General features: G+C 40.1%; 1 protein-coding gene across 8 annotated transcripts in view; it reads right to left on the bottom strand.

Annotated features, from left to right (window-relative positions):
- The window catches only part of IQCK (IQ motif containing K), a 105,451-nt gene that overhangs the window by 85,045 nt on the left and 190 nt on the right, over window positions 1–20,216 (bottom strand). For 6 of the 8 annotated variants that reach the window (XM_065558946.1, XM_065558945.1, XM_008164615.4 and 3 more), the window contains exons 2-4: window positions 17,407–17,495; window positions 14,766–14,901; window positions 10,190–10,287 (exon numbers count right to left, since the gene is read on the bottom strand). In XM_065558946.1, coding sequence (XP_065415018.1) covers window positions 10,190–10,287; window positions 14,766–14,901; window positions 17,407–17,495 — 323 coding nt within the window. Of the gene's footprint in view, window positions 1–10,189; window positions 10,288–14,765; window positions 14,902–17,406; window positions 17,496–20,069; window positions 20,213–20,216 lie in introns of those variants that run through there. The other 2 variants (XM_008164619.4, XM_005304756.5) reach the window with 2 other exon arrangements.

Here is a 20,216-nt window from a genome sequence, read left to right as displayed (position 1 = left end):
CCCATGCCATGGTCTTTACCTGACACAGGAATCACAGCATAAAAAGCATATATGCTGACACACAGATATGGCCCTGGGAGAGAGGAAAGTTTGAACAGTATTTTAGAAAACTGGTGGGGGGAAAGACATAATAAAACGTTATCAGGCCAGAGCTGCTTCACAGCAAAATTCTCAGCATTCACATACAGCTAATTTCCATTCCAGCATCTGGATGTGCAGAAACAAAGAATTCTCCCAGAGGAATTTTCCTGGGCTTGTCATGACAATACCAGATGCGGTTCCTAGAACATGAGAACACTGTAGTTCTGAGCTCTAAAAGGCCAGCTCCTTCATAAGAGAGCTTTCTGTTAGGTCATCACGAATTAACATCTTATCCAGAGGGCCAAATCCTGACCTTGATTATACCTAAAACTAACCGGCAGACTTTGGCTTGATCTCTTTATACCATGGTTTTTCTAAGTCATAGTATTAAACTAGACACTATTTAATGGACCCAGTGAATTGTTTTAGAAAGTAAAATCTATATTTCATTGACAGGAAGGTACTAATTATCTAGCATTCACTCTGTTTGAAGTAATTTACTCTTTCCTCTGCAATGAATACTATAAGAGTAACTAATCAAAACAGTGGTGTAGTCACCACTGAAAACAATCAGCCAAATTCATCATTGGTGTATCTCTATTAAAGTTAGTGGACTTATACGAGGGATGAATTTGGCCCATTATAAGGTTTTTATACGCTATGCCAGTGTTTTTCAAACTGTGGGTCATGACCCGGTACTAGGTCACGACCCAGTACTGGGTCACGGTATGTCAGGCGCTAGGTCACCTTGCTCTGGTCAGCACTGCTGACCGGGGTGTTAAAAGTCCGGTCGGCGGTGCTGCCCAGCTAAGGCAGGCTAGTGCCTACCTTTTCCAACACTGCGCTATCCCCTGGAAGCGGCCAGCAGCAGGTCTGGCTTCTAGGCGGGTGGGAGGGAGGAGGGGCACGGGGCTCCGCGTGCTGCCCCCACCCTGAGCACCAGCTCCGCACTCCCATTGGCTGTCAACCAACCAATGGAAACTGGGGGGATGGTGCCTGCGGGCGAGAGTCACACAGAGCCGTTTGCGCGCCTCTGCCTAGGAGCCAGACCTGCTGCTGGCCGTTTCCAGGATGTAGCGCGGTCCATGGTGCACCCCAGCTGCATTGCTGACCGGGAGCAGCCGGAGGCAAGTCCGCACCCTAACATCGTGCCCCAATCCCCTGCCCCAGCCCTGAATCCCCCCCTTCCTGCACTCCAACCCCCTCATCCCTGGCCCCAGCCCAGAGCCCTGACCCCCTCCCGCACCCCAACCCCCTGCCCCAGCTCTGAGCCCACCCCAAACCCCTCATCTCTGGCCCCACCCCAGAGCCTGCACCCCAGTCCAGAGCCCTGACCCCCTCCCACACCCCTGTCCTAGCCCAGATCCCTCTCCCACATCCTGAACCCCTCATCCCTGGCCCCACCCCACAGCCCTCACCCCCGCACGCCAACCCTTTGCCCCAGCCCCAAGCCCCTCCCACACCCCAAACCCCTCATCCCCAGCTCCGTTGGGTTGCAGGCATCAACAACTTTCTTCAACTGGGTCCCCAGAAAAAAAGTTTGAAAACCACTGCAATATGCAACTGTTATCAGTGTTAATCAGTGAAATTGGTGATTGTACAATAGCCTGCCTTTAGAAGGAAAAAAGTGACATAAATTGACCTGCTCCTGGCACATTCCTCCTATGCTGCACTGATCAGGACAAACACAGGAAACGTCTGCACAATGTGTATTGTTAACCTGCAGATGTGTTTATAAACTATTTATACACGGGAATCATTTTCCATTCTTTATCTTACACGTTGTGTGTTAAGGACAAAAATATTGTTAATGTCTAGATGAATTCATCGTGACCACAATTCCATTCACTTTCCTGGATATACTGTACTTTTTTAATGTAATATATTTTGTCAGAGGTCCAGCTGTAACCTCCCTTTTCTGTGGCTATTTGTATACAACCTGAAAGGAATGTCAGAATAATGGTAATAAAAATGTTTAAACTTTGTTAAATTTTTATTCTGAAAAATGAATGCATTACTCAATTCTCAAGTGAGAAGAGGTGAAAAAGTCCCTACACTGGCAACAACAGAAAGCAGAGTGGACAAAGCACGAGAAAACATACCATAGGGAAAAATCCTGCTTCAGCAGGGGGAGACCCTGGGTGACATAATGGTCTCTTTCATCTCTAATCTAAAAATGTTGTTTTTTGCAACCTATTTTTATATTCATATCAGCTTGAAGTCTGAGAATACACCCAGCAGTTGGTTATTCTGAATACTAATGTTGTTGAATTTCCTATTATTTATTTGGACTTTATAGTGCAACAGCCTATTTTAAAATTTTAAACTCCTGTTCCACTTCTCTCTCTGCACTGGATCTCACCAATTTCTTTCGAGAGAAAAGTGACAAAATACAACATGACTTTCCTACAATTCTTTCCTCCTCCTTCCTTGTCACAGATGCAGAAGTTCCTCATTTACTTTCCTCTAATGCCATCACTTGCCCCAGTGTTCTCCTTCCATCTCATCTCCTGATCTATCTCAAACCAATCCCCATCATTCCCTTACCCTTCTCCTTCACCTCTCACTATCCTCTGGCTCTTTCCCCTGACAATACAAGCATGCTTTAGTCTCTCTCCCATTTAAAAAAAAATATCATCCTTTACCTCACTTGCTCCAGCTACTATCCCATCTCCCTTCTGTCTCTAAGCTCATTGAACGAATGGTTTATAATCTGTCTGGAGTTCTCCTTCAGTTCCATCGTAGACTCTCTCCAGTGCTACCTTCACCCCTCACACTCCAGTCAAACCACTCTTGCCAAACTCTCTAATGACCTCATCTTAACCAAAGCTGAGAACCAGCACTCCATCCTCATCCTCCTTGACCCTTGACAACAGGCTGCACTACAAGGCTTACAGTGTGTAGGGGGTCGCCCAGAGCCAGGACATTTGAACAAACTGATTTCAGAACAGGGGAGCACATGACTGGCAGGGGTGAGTGTAATCAACCCCAGAAGAAGGTTGCAGGAGCAGAGTGTGAAAGTGATTCCCTTCCCTGCAATGCAGCAATGTGTAACTGTAACAGGTACCTCACTGGGGGTTCAGGGAACTTGCACAATTCTCCACATGGAGGACCTAAACGGGGAAGGGGAAGGTGGCCACTTTCCCCTCTCTCCCTGGAGGGCAGGAGACACCAAAACTAGTGGTGTAACAGAACTAGCCAGTAGGTTATGGGAGGGATCTGATGTCATAGGAATTGTGTCAGGAATGTCTGGGTTATACACATCATCTATAGAGACTAATGGCATTACACAACTGTAACAAGCTAACCTTCAGGTATTGCAGCAGCTGGGAGCTTTCATGGGTGGGGGAGGGGGTCTGGAGGTGGCAGTACTGAACACCCAACATGGGCTCGAGTTTGGGGGACAGACAATAGTCAGGCAGGGCAGGACCCTCACCAGGGGGTGGAAGCCCATAGCAGGGAGAGGGAGGTTGTTGAGCACCCTTTAACTCACCCACTGATAGGAATGTGAATTTGAGAGATAGAAACTGCTGACCGGGGGCAACAGGGCACTAAGGTGCCCCAATGGTCAGTTGCAAGTATGGTTAAGCTGGGGTGGCTGACTCGATAGGAGTTCACCTGCTTGGTACTACTAAAGATAACATTTTGAAAGGTGAATATATAGACATATTATCATTGCTGCACAGGGAGGTGCTGACAGAAAGTAAGCCAGGGCAGAGCAAGCAGGGCCATGACATGGCCAAGGGTGGCTAGAACATAGGAAAATTGGGGAAGCCACCTTCTTAATATATGCGGGCATTATTGCAGAGGCTTACCCAGACAGAAGCCCAGGATTATTCAAATATATGAATATAATCAGGTGGGCATATAATATGTTTAGGGGCATGGCTTGGTTTAACTATGACGAACAGTTTAGATTGAGGGCTGCAACACAAACAGGGATCCAGTGGGACACATTGCAACATATGCTGTGGTTAAAGGGATGATACCATGGGGGCCTGATTTTCACACTGACAGTGGCCTGTTTGTTCCACCACAAGTTCACCAGATGCCCGACGTGCGTAATGACATTTGCTCGGCATTTATTGAAAGTGGATGTTTTTGGAGCATCTGCAAAGTTAGGCATGCTTGCAAAATGTGCTTTGGGGCCCATGCAGCCCACAACTGCTACAGCAGTCAGGGAAGGCCACAGTATGGAAACAAAATGGGGGATAAGTCAAGTGCCACCTGCAGATCCGTGGGTGCAAGATTTGAGGGCCAAGGGGCAATAACAGGTGGGGGAATGAGCTGATAATGGGGGCTGGACAAGGGCACTATCTCTCATTAAACTTGAGGTGTTAAGCGTTCTCCTTTGGGATTTCCCTAACAAGACAGCTGGGGCATATTTGCAGGATGTGTTTACTTCAGGATTTAGAGGGGAAAGAAGTCATGTAATGTCCAAAAACTAAAGTCCTTAGTGGGAAGGGGTCATATTATAAAGAAAAAGATTACTCCTAAAATTAAAGAAGAGGGTAGCAGGACATTCAAGCACCTACCTATATAGAACTTGCTGGTTTCTCCCCTAGTTTTGGTTCCTAAAAAGGCTCTGGGCAAGTATTGCTTAATTCTCCACCTGTCATACCCATGCAGTAGCTCAGTTAATGATGGACTAGACCCAGCCTTGTGTTCTGTTCACTGTTCCTTCACTGATGAGGCTGTGAGATGAGCAGGCCTTGTAGCCCAGGGGCGGTGATGGCCACGCGTGATCTCAAGTCTGCTTTTTGACAGCTTCCAGTGCATTCTTCTGACACTAACCTTTTGGGTTTCTCTTTCGAAGAAGAGTTTTATTTTGATAAAGCTACGTCTGTGGGATGTGCAATATCCTGTTCTGCATTTGAGAAATTTAGAACAGTGCTACATGGGGCAGTGGTGCAGGAAGCTGGTTTACAGCAGGTAGTGCATTATTTAGATAACCTTTTGTTCATGGGCAAGGTGAATTCAGATAAGTGTGTAAGGCTGATGGATGCCTTTCAGGCTCTGTCTAAAAAATTGAGGGTACAACTGGTGGAGGATAAAATGGAAAGACCTTCTACTATGTTGACCTATCTGGGGACAAAGCAAGATACACTGGTGGGTATATTTTGACACCCTCAGGTTAAGCTTCAGAAGGTGTAGGGCTTAATTAGTAGGGCTAGAGTGGCAAAGAAAGTTACACCCCCATGAGCTGCAATCTATTATTGGACATCTCCACTCGCCTATTGGGCTTTACGTTTGTCAGTAGGCTGAACGGTGACCCAGATCCTGGTAGCGGGTTTTTAGTTCAGAGGTTTCTAGCAGGGTGGTCTCGAAGCACCAGCCCGAGGGAGAATCCATATTGTTCAATCATTGTTAATATGTTCAGGGATGTGGTGTGGCTCCTAGATTCCATATGTCGTTGTGGATAAGAGGTGGCCTTGTTCATTCCTGGTAGTGTTTTGGGGTTTTTTTTTTTTTTGATCTTTTGAGATCAACAAGCTAGTGCCTGAGTCCTGCAGGGATACTTCTGGAAGGGGTTTGGAATTGATGGATATACATTTGGAGAGGTGATATTAACCTTGAGGAGGTCAAAGATGGATCAAGGAGGTCAGAGAGAATTCATTATTTTCCAGAAAGGGGACAAGCCTGGGATCTGCCCTGTGGGTGCTGTGAGGGCATACATGGCAATAAGACCAGGGAGGGATAGGTCTCTCTCTATTCACAGTGATGAGAGTTCCCTCACAGCATACCAGTTTGTTACAATTTTAAGACAGGGACTGATGAGGCTGTGGTTTCCAGCACATGAATTTGTTCCCACTCAGTCAGGATTGGGGCAGCAACAGCAGCAGCCCAGCTTGTTCTGGGAAATGGGACAATTCAGCGTTGGCATTCTGAAGCATACCATATGTATACGAGACCCCCACTGGTGGTAGGGAATCAGTGTTAATTTTCCTTTTTGTTTGCACTTGCAGATGGGCCAGCAGACCACATGGATCTGTGGCACAGTATTGTTTACTGGGCACATAGATGGGCTTCCAGGTTGCCTGGAGATTCGCAGCTGGTCCTTGGGGATGAAGCAGTCCTGAGCTGGCATGGCATGAGGGACATGGTATGGGACCAGCTGATGCCCCTGCTGTACACCATGATGGCCCGGAAGCAGGCATCAGATACGATTGTGCTTCATCTTGTGGGGAAATGGTTTGTGAATGTGTATAATGGTAGATTTAATGGTCAGAGCTAAGAGAGACTTGGGGCAGATCCTGGAACTTTTTCCAGGAGTAAAAATTGTGTGGTCAGACATGTTGCTATGAAGGGTGTAGCAGAGAACAGTGAAGCTCCCATCGGTAGAGAAGATTAGGAGATATGCAAACAGGGAGGTGGCTAAATTCATAGGTAGCCTATGGGAGTTGCTAATTTTTCCATCTGGACATAGCATACACGGCACCAGAGTTATTCAGGCAGAATAGGGTCCACCTGTCTGACTTGGGAGCTGATACATTTTTGGCCAATGTTAAAGAGCGCATCAGATGTCTGGGAACCCATCTAGGTATGTGGGGGTGGGGAAGACAGCCAAGCTAAATGCTGGTGTCTCCTTGTGCCGGCTGACCAGTGCAGGTACTCCATAGGGAATGGATATGGTGATCAGATAAAATGGATGTGGAAAAGATTTAGAGATATTCTTTAAAGAAGAGGAAACAGGGTGGGTTTAGGACGCCTATGACTGATACGGCAGAGAGTCAATCCCCACCCCTTTGTAGTCCTCCTTAACCCTCATTTGGGGAATAGTGAGGTCCCAGCAGTGCGTTGGCTGGAGACCAGGATGGGAAAGTAGGAGGGCTCACAGCAGTCCCTGGGATATATGTAAATGATTATGTAATTATCTGTCCTTTACAATTTTATCTGCCGAGTATCCCCAGACTTTTAGGAATAAAGTTTCAGCCTAATTAAACCACATCCAGTAGATCCCTGTCCTTTTTCCAGCATAGCCAGACACCTACAGTACATTGTGATAATGTGTGAATTGTGACCACATTTTCAGTGGGCCTCATGTATAATCACACACAAGACCTCATTGTATATGCAAAGTAAGTTACTATAAGCAAGAATGTCAATTTACATATGTAAATATGTTTGTAGCTGCACATTTTTCCAGGCACATTTGTGAAATGCTGAAAATTTGGTCCTCAATTGTTATATCAAGAATAATTTCATTCAACTTGTGCATGTTATATTTAAATCACAATACCACAAATGTATAAAAATCCACAAGAGGATCTGTGTAATAAAGGTAAAGCAGAAGTAAGGCACTGAATTTGTTTAAAGAAAATGATTGCATTGCTCTCTGTATATTAGAAAGGGGTTCTAGTTATCATTTAAAACATTTTTATGCAAGTTACGCAGTAGACTTTGCTTGTAATTAACAAAGAATAATGCTTTGGCTATGTGAATGCTAGCTGAAGTAGGCAAGGTTCAGTTAGAATTCATGCATTCATAGATATGAAAATAGACTGTCCAAGTATTAAGCATTTGGTCAGCAATGGAAAGTAGCACTAGTATTCATGCATATGGTTACCAAGAGCTATTGTTTTGCTAACATTATTCCAAAAGAGCAAAAAATGATGTCCCAGAGGACAACTGTCATATGACACACCCATGCTTTCCTAACTTTCCCTCCCCACCAACATGACGTTACTCTCTTTTACAACCAAAATAACTTAGTTTATCTTTGATAGTGTGCAAATTTTTGTGAGAAAGAAGGCAAAACAAAAAACCAAAACAACTCCTAATATAGCAAGTAAAAAGGTGCACTACAGACAAATATAACTTACAGTTTGTATTTGTATTTTTTGTTACTTTCTTGTAAACATTCCTATAGAAAACATAAACCAACTTTACCTACACGGATACTTTATTTTGCTTGTTACTAAAAACCACATATTTAATCATTGGGATTAATTTATTATTGACTCAAAGGAGCTCATTATTACATACCTCATAATAACTATACCTTTGTTACAGTGTGGGGTTCTCTCACTGCTTATCTTAATCTTTAAGTGATTTCTATTTGCTCTTACTACTATTACATTAATGAGGTCTTTAAAATGCATTTAATCAGCATAAATTGTTAAGAAAAAGAAAAAGCATCAGTGGATTTTAAAACTGCCAGTATTCCTACACTTTCTGTTACAATCTTCTGCCCTCATACTAAAATACCATATCATTAGTAGAAATATGGATTGGAGGACCATTCAACACTGAATCTTTCCAACGTGTCTCAACTAAAAAACCAAGCCACCCCCCCACACCAAAATCCCAGACCTAAGCTATGCAACTGTAAACATTAACTGCTCAACTGTCCTAAAAATATTTAATTCTTTCATATTATGAGGTGGTCTCGATTTCCTTTCTTTAAAAAAACCTCAATACTGGTCTTGTATATGATGTGATGAATACTGTATATATCAATAGATTTCTAAGCTAGACACTATAAATATCGTGGCACGAATGTATAGTGCTCACAAAGTATTTTGACATGCAGTAAAACAATTTTCCATTTCCATCAAGAGTGTCAATCACAGGTGATATAAACCTGCTCACTTATTAAAAACTAATGATTTTAGAACTACACTCAAACCTTGTGAAGTCTTAGTGAAAACTGAAGCAAGCTATTTACACAGAAGAACAAGATCTGAACATGGAAGACAAATTTGGGAGGAGCAGCCAAGTGTGGAAAGTGTAATGTATTTTTGGCTGCATCAAAAGTGTGCATATGTCAATGGTTAATTCTACATATGTAATTGCATACCAAACATTTTTAAAGCTGTTCCACTGTGTCTGTTATCTGGCACATATATATATTTAATACGAAGTCTGTGTCAGTAGCTTGGATAGCAAAACTGTCTGAACTGCATGCTTTGCTATCTAGGGTCTGAATATTTAACACTCCCCTAGTTTGTTTCCAGATTATTAATTTAAAACAGTGTTTCTCAGCCTTTTTGTGCTGGCGACCCCCTCTGGACTTAAAAAAATATCATGACCCCCACCCCCACTAGAAAAAATTGTGATCCCTTACCCTCAGCTCCACCGGGCTTGGGCTTCAGCCCTGCTTGGGGCTCCTGGCTCCAGGCTTTATGTACATTAGCATTGTGGGGCCCTGTGTGGCATGGGGCTGCAGACAATTGCCCTGTTTCCAACCCCCTAACACTGGCCCCGCTTGCTGCCCACCCCCCCTTAACCCATCCTGTAACCCCCAGTTGAGAAACACGGATTTAACACATTTGGTATGTATCTTTCAACAGAAAATCTTAATGTATTTTTATATGATTTTGCCACCTTTGAAGTTGTGTGAATAAATCAGACAAATCATTTACACATAAGGGAGAAAAAGTTTGATGAAAGGCACATTAACAATTAATCAGACAGAAGAACATAGCAAATATTACTTTTAGAGTGTGACTAAAGGCAGAATTTGGATTGCTATAACTAAATTGACTTGAATTAAGAACAACAATTTTACAAAAGTGTATGGAAGCATTTATAAAACTGTATATGTGGCAAATAAATCTTGCCAGAACGCCCAGTCTTTATAAGAGAAACCAAATACTTTAATTGTATAGTGTACATAAGTAGTATTTTTCACAAAACTTCAAAAGGCCAACATGCCAAAAAAAAAATAATCATCAAGACAATATTCCAACAGAGTTACAATGATCGAGCAGTGTGTTGAATTTTCATAACTATTGTAGTAGATTAAATGTAAATTCCTTATCTGCAGCTGCTCCAGTCTATAATCTTCTCTCTTTCTTCAAATGAGTGCCCCTTGTGTTAATTAGAAAGGTGAGCCCTCCCCCTGAAGCTTGATAGCTAGCTGGGCTAGATACAATTGGAAATTTCAGAAAGAGTTTTATGGGAAAAGGCATAATGTAGGGCTTGTCATATTGATCGGGTTTATGAAGTACACTACTCAAAACTAACTCAGTTTAAAAATGACATACAATACACTATTTTATCTTATTATAGTCAGTTTGTAAAAGACAAAATAATGAAATGTAGATAGTGGATTAAAAAAACCCTTTAGAATCCTGAAACAGCATCTTGAAAACTAAGAACTGACCTCAAAACACTTTTCCTTCTTTGCTTGATGCAGAAGTTCAGCCATTCCCGGCAGAAGTATTGGAAATATGTAATATTCCAAATATTCTCGAGGAGAACCTGGACAAAACAATATTTTTTTTCCCATTAACAGATTGAACTTAGTCTGGAGAAAGAGGAACATTCATCTGAATAAATCAAATAGCCTTAATTTTAATCAGTATCATCTCAGCTTGTTCTAAAACACAGATTCTTTCAATTTAGATAGTCACAGATTTCACTCCTCTTAAGTCACGAAGAATACATCAACTTGAATAAGTTTCAAACTGAGTGCTTTCTCCTCCCTTCTCCATGAAGGATATCCACCCATTATTGGTTTGCTTTCCCTTAGAAACTGGAGTAACTGTAGTCAATCACAAAATTCAACTCCTAGGCATCAGGAGGAGGGCCAGGTCAAATCTTCACTTTGTGGCACATGGATTTCCCTCTCTTACCCACCTACTTTTCACAGGCTTTGTCATCATGAATAAACCCCTCCAGGAACAAGAGAAACAAACAGAATTGCCATCAGAGCTCCATCAATGTGTGGCTCCTGATCTGTCAGCAGGCAGAACTGCTAGGTGTTCTGATGTTTTGCTTCTCACCTAGATTGCCAGTCCTGTGGCCTTAGAAGCGAGAGACTGAAATGGGATTTGGACTTTGATTTCCAGCTTGGTAGATATAACACTTATCTTTAGACAACAAACCCAGTTCATGGTTGTGCTCCTTGAAACAGAAAGCATGTTTAAATATAGGGGAGAATTTTAAGAGTGAAATTTTCAAAAGCATGCAGTGTTGATCTAACTCTGCTCTCAGTAGTCAATGGTAAAGATCCCATTAACTTCAATGAGCACAGAGTTAGGCCTATGACAGGTACTTTTGAAAACACAAGCTTCAGTCTTTAAGGTGAAAAAAAATTAACTCAAAAGACCAAAATGATTACCTTTCAAATTACATGGTCCAGTGTATGTAAATGCACAGACATTTGTTTTAATCAGGTGAATTTCTGCCCTGGATTACTCTGGATTTATGCCATTGTAATTCCATCGCCTTCATTGGAATTACTCCAGATTTACACTGGGTTAGCCAAGAGCAGAATATGATCCACTTTTTCTTCTGACTTCTATGATCTCAAAGTTAGATAAATTAAATCAAACAAGAAAGCCATTTCTAAGAAGCATTTCAGTACAATATATGTAGCTAATTTCACACACAAAAAATCCTGATTAACAACATAACAACTAAACAACTTTTACTCTTATCCCATGCTTGATAGTAATAAATTATTTTAATAATTTAAGTGTGTCCTGTTTGTTTAGCCATGGTGGTGTTAATAGTCTTAATTGTCCATAAAATATGCAGCCAAACTAGACACAAATTGGGTACCTTGTATGCCAGTCTTGGAAATGGAACCAAATACATTCCAAATTCCAAAGGCTGGAGTTTTAAATGTGCCTAGGGCTTTGTGTGTCCAAATGACACTGAGTTTCAATGAGATTTGGGCATTTAACTCTTTTGCTTCTTTGAAAATCATAATCTAGACACCGAAGTCACTGAGAAAAGTGAACTCTTTTCAAGATTAAAATTCGTCTGTACTAAAGACCTTAAGAAGAAGTATTATGGAGCACTGTACATTATAAAATAAACTTACATCAGGTGTGGAACAATTTTTATTAGTCATCAGATCAGAGTGATTCAGAAATCAGCACAGAACTTTTTTTTGGGGTGGGGGAGGTGCCCTAACCAGCTGAAGTGCTGTCCTCAGTCGAGAGCTCAGCTGCTGTTGCAGTAAATATTCCTGTCTTAATGTGGCAAATACAGATTAATTATTAAAAGGGTGGTCTCCTGGCAATGTATATCTGGAGCAAAGGCTTGTTCATTGCTTCACATCCTTAATCCAGTTCAGACACCACTTGAAAATGTTCCTAATTGGAAGGGCACCCTATATAAAAGCCTTTGATATTACTGCTTCTCACTGCCAGCAATGGAAAACAATGAACAGAAGAAAGAGAAGAAACTTAGAAAAGGAGGTGAAGAAAGGTGATGGGTTGAAAGACAATATAAAGGCTAAAGTGCAGAACATCTAAAGGAAAATATTGTTACAGATTCTATGTGAATTTCAGAAAGTTGAAACCAGACTGATAAAAATGGAAGAAGAAAGATTCAGAGTCTGAACACAGATGGAAAAGAAACTGATGCGCAAAGGACTATATTTTGAAAGGAATTTTCAGACTCAATTATATAGTTATCTTACTGAAACTAATTTGACCTTAAGATTAGAAGGGAAAAATACTTGCCTTTCTTCTGTTGTAATTAGAGCTGTCGATTAATCGCAGTTAACTCAAAACATTAATCACGATTAAATGCAGTTTTAATTGCGCTGTTAAACAATAGAATACCAATTGAAATTTATTAACTATTTCTGGATATTTTTCTACATTTTCAAATATATTAATTTCAATTACAACACAGTATACAAAGTAGAGAGTGCTCACTTTATAGTGTTATTTTTTTCTTACAAATATTTGCACTGTAAAAATGATAAAAGAAATAGTATTTTTCAGTTCACCTCATACAAGTACTGTCCTGCAATCTTTTTATGGTGAAAGTGAAACTTACAAATGTAGAGCTTTTTGTTACGTAACTGCACTCAAAAACTAAATGTAAAACTTCAGAGCCTACAAATCCACTCAGTCCTACTTCTTGTTCAGTCAATCTCTAAGACAAACAAGTTTGTTTATATTTACGGGAGATACTGCTGCCTGCTTCTTATTTACGTCACCTGAAAGTGAGAACAGGCGTTCTCATTGCAATGCTGGCTACAAAAGTGCCAAGTATTTATGTGCCAGATGTGCTAAACATTCGTATGTCTCTTCATGCTTTGGCCACGCTTCCATGCTGATGATGCTCGTTAAAAAAATAAAGTGTTAATTAAATTTGTGACTGAACTCATTGGGGGAGAATTGTATGTCTCCTGTTCTGTTTTACCCGCATTCTGCACACATTTCATGTTATAGCAGTCTTGGATGATGACACAGCACGTTTGTATTAAGAACACTTTCACAGCAGATTTGACAAAACGCAAAGAAGATACCAATGTGAGATTTCTAAAGATAGCTACATCACTCAACCCAAAGTTTAAGAATCTGAAGTGCTGTCCAAAAACCTGAGAAGGATGAGGTGTAGACTGAGCATGCTTTCAGAAGTCTTAAAAGATCAACACTCTGATGCAGAAACTACAAAACCCGAACCACCAAAAAAGAAAATCAATCTTCTGCTGGTGGCATCTGACTCAGATGATGAAAATGAACATGCGTCGGTCTGCATTGCTTTGGTTATCGAGCAGAACCCGTTATCAGCATGGACGCATGTCCTCTGGAATGATGGTTGAAGCATGAAGGGACATATGAATCTTTAGTGCATCTGGCGCATAAATGTCTTGCAATGCCAGCTACAACAATGCCATGAGAATGCTTGTTCTCACTTTCAGGTGATATTGTAAACAAGAAGCGGGCAGCGTTATCTCCTGCAAATGTAAACAAACTTGTTCAGCCAATCGCTCAGACGAACAAGAAGTAGGACTGAGTGGACTTGTAGGCTCTAAAGTTTTCATGGTTCTGTTTTTGAATGCAGTTATTTTTTGTACATAATTCTACATTTGTAAGTTCAACTTTCATGAGAAAGAGATTGCACTACAGTACTTGTATGAGGTGAACTGAAAAATACTATCACTTGTTTTTTACAGTGCAAATATTTGTAATCAAAAATATAAAGTGAGCACTATACACTTTGTAGTCTGTGGTTGTAACTGAAATCAATATTGGAAAATGTAGAAAATATCCAAAACTATTTAAATAAATAGTATTCTATTATTGTTTAAGAGTGCAATTTACTGCGCGACAGCCCTAGTTGTAATATAAACAGCTGAGTAAAAAGTCACTATTCAGGGTTGGAAAATTGTCCTCAATAGATTTGTACAACTATACATTAAGCCCTTAATCCTACAAACAAAGGCATTTCTAATGCCTGCAGAGTATATCAATATGACTCTGCAAGGACACATGGGCCCAAAGTGGGGTATGTGTTTGAAGTACTGGGGACCAGTCATGAGAATCTCAAATAAAAAAAACGTGTGGAAATTCTTAATTTAAACTTTTAAATAATCACAGCAGGGTGTACCCTAATATGCTAGTATATGCACTCTTTCAAAGGTAGGATAGCTTTTCAAGATAGCCCAACATACTGTGGGTCATGTCTTATTTCAGATCTTCTGTGCAGAAACTTGCTAGAACATACAAAGTGGTATGGAAGGCAGCGTACATGCTAAATTATTTTTTGGCCCAGGAGGACCCCTTTCATATAAATCCAAACATTCTTTTTCAGGTCTTCGTCTATGGTCAGTAATATTAGCCATATATAGCTCTGTGCCCACCCCGATGTACTGTATCAAGAGACCTTATCCTCTGTACCATGGCACAGGTTGCCTGTACTCACAAGACCTTCTTTACGTCCTTTCTGTTCATTATCAAGTAAATATATTCTTTCAGACCATTACTTACATGTTTTTGGATTAGGTGCTGCTGGAAGCGGTGCGAGATATAAGGAAGATATTTTTTGGGCAATGGAACATTCAGTAGAAGTTGAGTATAATTGTTTTGTATGTAAAGGCTGCAAAATTCCTGTATCCAAAGAAACCTGTTAAAAATAAACATACTTGACAAATATCTCATCCAGATTGGTTTCCCTTCATAAATATATTTCAGGTAAATTGAGTGTAAGAGGAAATAGAAGTTTTGTAAAAAAGGAATTTACAATAAGTAAAATATTAACTGATTTCAATATTTGGGCTGGACGGTTTCTATCTTCATGAATACTTTAAACAGAGAGAGAAGTCTGTTTTGGGGGCGGGGGGGGCAAATCTAGGCTGCAGTGCACTAAAAATATCCAAATGTAGGAGGCTATGCATATGAAAGGCTAGGACAGTTGTCTTAAAAAGGGCACTGTCAAGGGATTTTCACAATTTAAAAATGTATTTTACTCAACTGTCAATAAATAATACCCCTTTGGAAACTAAAATTGAAATATTTTCCTTACTAACGTTTTTTTCATTCAATTGCTTGCATACACTACTTGCCTTTGTATCCTGGAATTATTTTTGTTGTTTAAGAAATAAAAAAAGATTGAAATGTGTGTGTTTTTAAACAAAATACAGAGAGGCAAATTCAAAGCTGATGTAAACCCAAGCCTGAATTTTTCTCGCATGAAAAAGATTGCAGTTACACAGCTTGTGAAAAATCATAATTGGACAAAATAATGAGACTAACAAGACTGAAGGCCCAAAGTTTGATCTGTGTTTCTAGGAACACAGATACGATTATAGTGGACAAGAATATCACTCTATCAGACAGTGACCGATCCCTAATGTTTAGAAAGAGGAAGGCAAACACCTCATACCAACACTATTGCATCACTGTGATAATTTGCTATCAAAATTTGGCATAATAAACTGTTGCATATTAGAACTCAGATGGGTTTATGAACATGCTCCTGCTCTACTGAACAAAATATTAGTAGGATTGGGCCCCTAATACATTGCGTATCGATAAAACAGGCATGAGTAGGCTTCTTTTTAATACACGCAAGGTTCATAAACAAATCCTATTAAAGAATTAACAGAACTTCATTAATATATAAATGCACGTCATTGCATACAATTGCAGGGAAACAGATATATTACTCCCAAGCTAATGACACAGTCATCAGAATTTGCTATTCTTTTTACATAAATTAATATAATATAACGGTGTTATTTTCACTTAGGGCAACAGGATATCCTAGACAGCTTAGCACAGAATTAGAATATGTAAATATTCATATAAAATGTTAATATCGTAAGCTAACTGATGTACAGTAGGCTACAATATAGCTATGAGATGCAAGTTTAAATGAAAACAGCCAAAATAGGCTGATCAAACTTTGGTTTTTTGATCATTTTGTAGGGGTAATTTGGTGCTTTACACAATGAGTTTTGTATTTGAGTCTGTGATGATTTATCTCCCTGCTCATGCAGTTCTTTTTGAGACAAGGGCTCAACGTTTTTTTTTTTTTTTTTTAAGTTTTATGAACACTGTTGACATCAACAGGCCCAAAGTTTTCCTACAATAAAAATACTTAGCCAAATACAGACCATGCAAAGATGCCCATCTTATATAGTAGAACCTCAGTTACGAACAACAGAGTTATCAACTGACTGATCAACCACACACCTCATTTGGAACTGGAAGTAAGCTATCAGGCAGCAGAAACAACAAAAAACTCAAATACTGTACAGTACCATGTTAAACATAAACTACAAAAACAATAAAAGGGAAAGTTTTAAAAAAGAGACTAAGTTAAAAAAAACTTTCTGTGTTTGTTTCATTTAAATTAAGACAGTTAAAAGCAGCATTTTTCTTCTACATTGTAAAGTTTCAAAGCTGTATTAAGTCAATGTTCAGTTGTAAACTTTTGAAAGAACAACCATAATGCTTTGTTCAGAGTTACAAACATTGCAGACTTCTGAACAACCTCCATTCCCAAGCTGTTCGTAACTCTGAGTTTCTATGGTAGTAGGCCTGAATCTGGTCCACTTTTTTGTAACTTTTTTTATTTTTTTTAAATATGGAAGGGGAAAACAAAAAACAGCTTCCCAAACGGAGGGATTCAGCACAAAGTACTGTATATGAAATTCCAAACTCACCACCAGGTGATACACCAACAATAAATGTGAGGATCTGTGTGTCTTTGCAATAGCAAGAGTTTGAGTAAGGCAACAATGACACATGTGTGAAAACAGAGCACCAGTCTTCTACTCTGCCTACTTGCCTCATTCTTGCGATCAGGGAGAGTATTGAAATATGCAGGAATCCAGTGAACAAGATGCTTGCGTATTTCAATATCCTGCCTATTCATAAGAAGGAAGCAGACAGGCAGAGCAGAGGGACAGCGCAATGTGCAAACCAAAACACAGCTGGTAATCTAAATTTAGGCATAGCAGCCTTACCAAAATATCTTTAAAGAACAGCAGTGATTTCTGGAATATTGCATTTGACACTTAAGAGAAATTTTAAATACACGGTCACATATTCATCGAATGAATCTGGAGATATTTTGGATACCTAATCTTCCTGTTTAGAAATAGATGCACATTTTCAGACATACCATATACAGATGTTTTGCTTGAAATGTACTCACAGAATCTTGTTTTAATTCAGGACTATGCAGAAATGGAGGCTGCTCTGCTTCGTACTCTAAAACAAGACAAAACCCAGCACCACACCAAATGTCAAAAGGACTTTATAACGATTTTTCTGAAAACATACAAACAAATATTACTTATTAAAAGCTACTTTCATTTGCAAAAATTATAAACCATGTATGATAAGCAAATACTTAACACAAAATCTAATTTATTAAAATGAGAGAACTTCTGAGTTACTTGTCCTGGAGAATCAAGGACAATATTTTCAGTGATACAGGAAGCCTTTCTTGAAAATAGACTTTTTGTACTAAGTAAGCAATTTGGCATAGTTTAAGACTATAAAATGTTTGTTAAATAAAATGAGGATGCTTGCATGAAATTAAGAATACTTTTCACTTATATGCAATAGTGCTTTTCAAATGAGGCTCTTTATACAGGGGGTCCTCTTATCAGTTGTTTTGCGTAACGGTCGCTTATCAATAGGGGAACGTGTTCCAATTCACATCGGTCCCGATCCACATATCTGTCGCTTCACTTTTTGCGTGGTTTTCTTTGGGTGCTTCCCCCAGCGTTCAAGAGGTGCTGGGAGCGAGGGGGTTGGGGTACACTCAGAGCAGGGGGTGGAACTGGGCAGGAAGAGGCGGGGTGGGAGTAGAGGGAAGGCAGGAAGAGGCAGGCCAGGCCAGGCCATTATTTTTTATGGGGAAAAATTCCCCAGTATTTGTCATTTCAGTATCCGTTGACCTTTACAAGACCACAACCCCGATGTATACCGGGAACCCCCTTACACAATTAAACTCCTGTGAGGTAGCTAACTATTATCATCTACAGTTAATAAAGGAAAACATGGAAGTGCAGAGAGGTTATGTGATCTTTGCAAACTATTCAGTGAATCAGTAAAAAACTGAACCCAGGAGTCCTGAATCCTGGCCGTATGTGCTGACCATTAGACAACAGTTCCACTTACCCTAAGTGCAAAATGTTCCTAATGCATATCAAAGGCAGAAACCCACTCAGGTGTTCTGCTCTCACTATATGTACAGATCTCCTACTGATGTCAATGATAGATTTGCAAAGGTATGGAGCTGGACCCAACTCCCACTGAAATAAAACGGAATACTTCAGTTAACTTCATTGGTCTTGGATTTGCCACATGCAGAGCAACAGAGTGTAGTTAAGATCCACCAAGAAGAAATTTTGCTCCTTATAAAATTAAATTTAAAAATAGAGAATAAAGGGCCCCAGTAAGAGATTTCAGTGGTTCTCTAACTGGAAAGTTCTGACAAATCTCAGGATTTCTACACATGAACCATTCAAATCTTTCCACAAGTTTATTTTACTCATACAGTAGGAATATATGGATCTGAGAAGCAAAACTGAAATCTTACAGAATATTATCTTAATAAAATATTTGGCATTATATCTTCAGTACCTAAGTTTACATTATAATTGTAAATACATGGTTCGGGGTGGTATCTTGACATTAAAACTAATGCTTAAGCAGTTAGTTGACATCATCAGAAACCCAAAATGGAATTATAGACTTAAACCCTGATCCAGCATTCTTTAGGAACTAAGTGGGCTGTAGTCCACGAAAGCTTATGCTCTAATAAATTTGTTAGTCTCTAAGGTGCCACAAGTACTCCTGTTCTTTTTAGGAACTAGGTGTCCCTGCAGAGCCCCACTAACTTTGAAGGGGACTATGGGAAGAAGCTGCAATCTTCCCTCACACTACACAATTAAAGATGAAGGCCTTAGATGCAAAACATGCCTGCAACCACCCAACCTACCATTTTTATAGTCATGTGCCTTAACTGGCATTATGGCCTCCATTCATGGTATGCACCCACTGATTCAGTCAAGTTAGGATAGGTGGCATTTTATTCTAGGATTAAAAATGGCCATTTAATATAAAGCACTTATCACACTGTAGGGCACTATAAATACTAAATAAATAAATAGATAACTTTAGGTACAATCAAATGACTGGTGGTGTGGGCTCCTCAGCTTCCTGAATATTCCTAGTAGCCACAGCTGCCACTGCAGATGCTGGGGAATGACCACGCTAAAGGCTTCTATTGTTGAAATTGAAAACAAGGCTTATTAATTTTGTGTTAATTACACTTGCAATATCATTGCCTATCTGCTTTTATGAGGCAATAAACTGATTCCCTTGTGATAAACCAGAAGGCTGGATTCAATTGGGAAGCAGATTACTCTTATACAAAAGACAATTATATTAGCACTTCATTAAGGGTGTAATAAATAAAACCTTCACCAGCGCATGATACAAGGCTATATTTCTAATCGTAGTGCCTGGTGACAATTTAAATCACAAGAGCAATATACACATTTTAATAAATATATTTGAACCTTTCGTCCTGCATTTGTGAACAATGTATTTTCGTTTAGATTTCTGAACCAGTGGCAGTGTTTTGAGCTGGGTCAGTCTAATGTTTATATTTCAAAGGGACACCCCAATGTCCAGTTCTTTGCAACCCTGCTGAACCAGATTCTCCCCAGGAGAGGGATTTGAATGCAAAAAACCAGGAGCGAAACCGTTTCAATGACTGAAATTGACAGACAAAAGCCTCCAGCCCCAGAGGGAGAGAAACGGACTTACAGTGAACCCGCCTCCGTAGCTCACTGATGGAGGCTCGGAGCAGCTCCGAAGGGGGGAGTCCCCCCAACCCAGTGAGGGAGGCTTGGGGGATTCTCCACTTATCCCCTGCCCCAGAAAGGGGGGCTGGGGGAGCCCCGCCCGAGGGGT

The sequence above is a fragment of the Chrysemys picta genome, chromosome 10, assembly GCF_011386835.1.
Source record: "Chrysemys picta bellii isolate R12L10 chromosome 10, ASM1138683v2, whole genome shotgun sequence".
NCBI lineage: Eukaryota > Metazoa > Chordata > Testudines > Emydidae > Chrysemys > Chrysemys picta.
Note: the sequence above shows the minus strand (reverse complement) of the source record. Positions and strands in the feature narration are given on the sequence as shown.